Below are 5,269 nucleotides of genomic sequence, written 5' to 3'. Positions count from 1 at the left end.
GAAATTCTGTCTAGACATTCAGGGTTCCCAGAGGTTGAGCCACAGCCACTTTGGTGAACATCTGACTTTTCCTCTCGCACCACCATAAGTACTCAGTATCATGTGTCACTTTATATGAAGGTACACAAAAAGAAAAATGTAACCAATGACTAAGTAATACGAAACTAATGAGTCTTCAATGGGTAACTACTCAGTATGATGTTTCATCTTACTTAAAGCTATACAAAAAGTTAGGGCACACTCATACAGCACGTTTCACCCCCAAAGTCCACTTGGTTTGAGTAGTGTGAGTGCTCAGGCCCCCGAGAGCATTCTTGGCCCTGGCACAGTTGGAAGAAATGTGCTTCAGCGTGGTACAGTTGCTCAAGCACGAGCACAAACATGGGTGCGTATTGTGGACAGTAAGTATAATCATGCATATTACACCACCGTGCATAACCAAGAAGTCCAAGGAATGTGAGAGGGCTGTCTATGACCAAAACGACACAAAATAAGCCACAAAAAAGTCAGTAAAGTCATGTTCTCTATGTTGTTCTCCATTGTGCTTCGACCGCGCTGCAGCGCGATGAGGTATGTACAAGGAGTAACTGTGCTCAGGCCCGGTTGCAGCCGGAGTAATGTGAGTGCAGGCCAGCAGGCCAGCAGGGGAGGAGGGACAACCGTGCTTACAAGGTACACAAAAAGAGTAACAAATGATAATGATTATGAATTAAAAAGTCGCCACTAGCTTAGCTGCTGGTTGAGACCGACTAGTGAAGAAAGTGGTCAGTATATTGATTCACAGTTATTTATTAACTCTTAATTACTTAATGATTCATTAATGCAGTATCTCCCCTTCTGTTCTTCAGTAACGCATCATTATCTCCCATACAGTCCTCGAATCGCAGTTATTCATTCATAATTACTCATTAAGGAATCATTAACTATTAAGTCGTTCCCGATTCATTCTTTACTTGCTCTTCAGTAACAGCTCACATTTTGCGTACCTTATTGTAAAGTGTTACCCACTTGTAAATAGCGTTTACTTTATGCCGGCATCCAAAACAATTACGACTGAAGCAACTCAGGCTTTTCTGAAACGTCAGTTTCATCCCACTGATCACACAGTGTCTCACCGTCACACAAACACGGGCACCTCATTCATCCGAACATTTGCTGGATGTGTTGTTATATTGCAAGTGTACAGTATTTTCTAACCCTGACTCGCTTACTTTATGATCATACAACCTATTGAGTTGGCTGGTATAATGATATGAGTACAGCCTCAGACTGTCATTTTATGAGACGTTTACCTCACCAGAGGTTGAAAAAATCCAAATCGCAACCTTTTTGTTCCGAGAGCCAGTGATCGCCTACATCATTTGAACGTGTTGTGTGAGGCATATTAATGAATCAGTGCTTGTTTATTCTTTTTGTCATCTTGATGAATGAAGAACACTGCAGGTATGCAAATGGCAGGATGACAAACCCTTTTTACTTAATAGTGGATTTGTTTATGGCCATTTGTTTATGGTCAGGACCTCTCCCGGAGCTTCCTGACCAACGCTCAATGGTCAGATCTTATACTGAATTTGACCACCACCACAATAGCCATGATGTCACCATACTATGATAATAACACATGATTATAACCATAAAGAAACTACACTATGGTTCTTACTTAGTGGTGAAAAAAAGAAGGTCTTCAACAGTCTAAAATGTGTACTGGTGAAGGTAATCCTAATTAGTTTATTTAATCTTGGAACTATCTCCCATATTGCCACACTCACGTTAATGATAATCACTGCTTTGGAGGGAGGTGCGGTCAGCTTATATCACAGCCCAGTTCGTTTCTCCTCAAGGTGCGACAGACATGGAAGGATGCCCCGTCTCTCCCAACGACAACACTTTGCATACAGATTTCCATATATTCCATTCATGTTGGGTGGGGGTCATTCAGATTTGTTCACTTGACTCTCTTATTTCCAAACAATCGCAACCCCCTCTTCAGTCTGGCAGGATCTTATCTCTGTCTCCCTTTCGTAGAGGACAAGGAGATGGCGATAAAGTGAGTTACTGCATATTTGTTTGTTGGGCCTTTACCATTTTCAGCAGGCAACATCTTACCGCAGCCATGTGGAAAATACCAAGGAGGTTTTCACTCTCTGTAAGTCTCACCGTGCGTCGTGTCCTTGTTTCTGAAGCGGCTTGTTAGTGAATGGGAGGTTGCTGTCAAGTGCTCAATGCGTTTAATTGAATGTTCACGAGTCATCTTAAAACATGTCACATACTATGAATGGTTGATGATTTGGCCTGTCAGGTGGAGTTCACAGATAACTGGGCTAGTGATAGATCTTGATGCTCTTTTCAAGGGTAGATTGTGTTGCTTCCCCAAGGATCCGCTGGAGGATGTTGAGACCTGGGGCGAGTCTGTGGACAAGGTCCTCAGTTGTAAAGGTGAGAGCCTCTTCTGGTTGTACACACTAGTTGACTGTATATATGCTCTGCACTTAGCAGCCTACTGTCCTCTGTGATTTCCAGCCGGCCAGATAGCTTTCCGGGAGTTCCTGAAGTCCGAGTACAGTGAGGAGAACATACTGTTTTGGCTCGCCTGTGAGGACTACAAAAAAATCAAGACGGTCCCAGAGATGATCTCTTCTGCCAACCGGATCTACTCAGAGTTCGTCCAAACAGAAGCGCCCAAACAGGTAAAAAAAAAAAAAAAACCACAACATATAATAAATATCATAAATAAAAACAACAAACTGCAATTGTAAAAGTTTGTAAAGATCCAAATGGTATTTAAAGATGAAGTATTTATCAACCATTTACAAAGTAATATAAACGACAGTTGTGACATAACAATTAACAATTGCTTAATAAATGGTTTATTTATTAGTATTTCAAAAATGTTAACACTGAAATAACTGTTAACTAACGTTTACTTAACCATGAACATACCATTTATTAAAGGGGCACTGTGTAGTTTTGGATGAAGTTCAAACACAGAATTTTAAAATTTACAATATTCATGAGGTAGTAATACAAACTCAGAAAAACAAGCTGTTCTCAGTGGACAATAAGGTCCCCAGAACACTGTTTGAAGCTAGAAAGTTGGCAGGGTACGCCACATATAAACAAAGTAAAACAGTATGAAATTGTGTTGTTCTTTGAGGTCAGTTTGTCAGTCATGAAAGTGAACACAGTTGTTTTTTTTTGCTTTTCTCCTCTAATTAAAATGTCTTCCCCAAAACTACATCGTGCACCTTTAATGATGGTTATCATAGTGTGTAACCCGAAATATTGCAGCGCTTCTATTGTAACCTGAATGCTGAGGGCCCATAGAGATGAGGGGGCTGCTGTAAAACTGTGTATTTTTGCATTCTATGTTGGTAAAACTCCAGAACTTTATGTTAAGCGCGATTTCCCCCCCAGGAAGTTACAGTGAATGATGATGAGAAGAGTTGCTGTAAAACGCCCCTGGGCAACACTGTTTGATTCCAGATCAACATAGATTGCGGTACCAGAGAAAACATAACAAAGAACATCTCCCAGCCGACCCTGACTTCGTTTGATACAGCACAGAAGCTCATCTACAGTCTGATGGCCAGGGATTGCTACCCGCGCTTCCTTAAATCTGACATCTATCAGGGACTCCTGAGGAGAACCGATTCAAGGTGACTGTTTTAAAACTGGCAGCGTCTCACGAAAATCTTCTCTCCTGGCTCTGATCTGCTGTAGCGCTCTTTGATTTCAGTGTGGATAACGGGTTTCATGCCATACAATTCATGTTCTTAAGTGTAGCAGAAATAGCTTCTTTTTTTTTTCTAAACCTGTGTGATCCAGTAGACAGGCTTGTATTATACTTCATCTCTTTAATTATGTTAAGATAAAAAAAAAAAGATGTCTTTATAGAGACTGTGCACATAATTCATCTCTGATTATCTATTCTCCCTCCTCCGTCCCATGAAGTTAATAACGAAAAGGATTTATTCTATTGTAAAGTATTATCAACACTTTATCTAATTGATTATGCAAATATACATCCTAAGTCTCTGAGAAATTCAACTTTCACATGCAAAATAAAAAATGTGACTGTATTGTTAAAACGTCCGTCTCAGTTTTGCTTTCTAGCACCTGTTTCTTGATCCATTTACGTGGATAAATGGAGCAAATACGTGGATTTCCATTTAAGACTGCGGGTGGAGTTGCGTTGGGGTGCGGTCCTTTTGAATGCAATGCAAATCAGCTTATTTGTTGTCAGACTGTAACGTGGTGACTGGTCAAAAGATACACCAGGTGGCAACAGAGTCCTTCGAGCAACATCATTCAGTGAACAAGTCGACACGACGAACCCGGCCAGAAGAAATGCCTCACACTTCCTCTGACACCTTTGCGTGGTGTACTTCTCCAGCGTCTCAGCTGCAGTTGGAAGAAGAAGCATAAAGTACAACGTGGAGAGGAAGTGACTCAATCAACACCGTCTGGAGCTGAATTCACCCGAAATGCCAGACGCAGGGCGGTGGTGTACTTTTGGTGGCAACTCAGATGGTTACATGTTGCAAGGCGGGTTGATTGAACATGAAAACGTATCTGACCTTGAATCTTGTGTAATGGCAAAATCTCTAACAGTGCACATGGTTTAGGTATTTTGCTTGTCATTTTTGGTTAGAACATGGTGAATTTTACTAGCTTATATAATCGTCTATGTAAAAAGTATGCAAATACAGAGGAGCGCGCGGTTCCTACGCAACCAACCTCTAGTTCAGACGAGAGCATGTAGGATGTAAATTAATCATGAAAGCTGTTGTTCTCCTTTTGCGCGTACAGCCTGAAACATGATTGTTGCCTGACGTGTTTTTTTTTTTTTCTTTTGGAGAGGTTGGAAAGTGGAAGTAGGCACAGCGTAGTTTCTTCATGTCACTGCTGGACGAACACTTTGCTCTGTGCATGTCGGTGGCATTGAATGCACATGGGGATTTATTTTTAGGAGCCATGTATAACACCCGCCGTTGTGCAGACAGCTCACCACAACTTCCTCTAGTTCAGACTCTGGTAACTCAGGTCACAGTCACCTCTTAGGGGGAGAAGGGTTAAGTTCGTAGGTTGCTGCAAAAAAAACAAAAAAACAAGACTGTTATTAACCACATGTTCAACCTGCTCTCGCTGTTTTGACGCATTACGACAAGCAGTCAATCTTAAGGGTAGTCGGTGTCGCTTACAAGAAACGCGGGCGACATTAAAAAACGAAAGGAATTGAAAGAAAAAGCTATAATCCTCAGACAACCGT

The 5,269-nt window shown here is 41.3% G+C and overlaps 1 protein-coding gene across 5 annotated transcripts; it reads left to right on the top strand.

Annotated features, from left to right (window-relative positions):
• Positions 1-1,718: 1,718 nt before the first annotated feature.
• On the top strand, positions 1,719-4,088 carry LOC115572193 (regulator of G-protein signaling 21-like). Of its 5 annotated transcripts, none has more exons than XM_030402026.1 (4): positions 1,719-2,047; positions 2,376-2,436; positions 2,521-2,687; positions 3,484-4,088. In XM_030402026.1, the coding sequence occupies exons 1-4, from the start codon at positions 1,853-1,855 to the stop codon at positions 3,658-3,660; spliced, it is 600 nt and encodes a 199-aa protein (XP_030257886.1). In that variant the 5' UTR covers positions 1,719-1,852; the 3' UTR covers positions 3,661-4,088. The 5 variants fall into 5 exon arrangements, with proteins under 5 accessions (XP_030257886.1, XP_030257885.1, XP_030257884.1 ...); XM_030402025.1 differs by having other exon boundaries at positions 2,352-2,436; XM_030402024.1 differs by having other exon boundaries at positions 1,719-2,146.
• Positions 4,089-5,269: the final 1,181 nt, after the last annotated feature.

The sequence above is a fragment of the Sparus aurata genome, chromosome 21 (genome assembly GCF_900880675.1).
Source record: "Sparus aurata chromosome 21, fSpaAur1.1, whole genome shotgun sequence".
NCBI classification, from domain to species: domain Eukaryota; kingdom Metazoa; phylum Chordata; class Actinopteri; order Spariformes; family Sparidae; genus Sparus; species Sparus aurata.
This window is presented reverse-complemented; position numbering and strand designations above follow the sequence as displayed.

Coding starts and splice junctions, on each gene's coding strand:
- LOC115572193 (XM_030402023.1), top strand. CDS start 1,853: ATGGAAGGATGCCCCGTCTCTCCCAACGACAACACTTTGCATACAGAT. Junction 2,147..2,351: donor CAAGGAGGTTTTCACTCTCT/GTAAGTCTCACC, acceptor GCTCTTTTCAAG/GGTAGATTGTGTTGCTTCCC. Junction 2,437..2,520: donor CAAGGTCCTCAGTTGTAAAG/GTGAGAGCCTCT, acceptor TGTGATTTCCAG/CCGGCCAGATAGCTTTCCGG.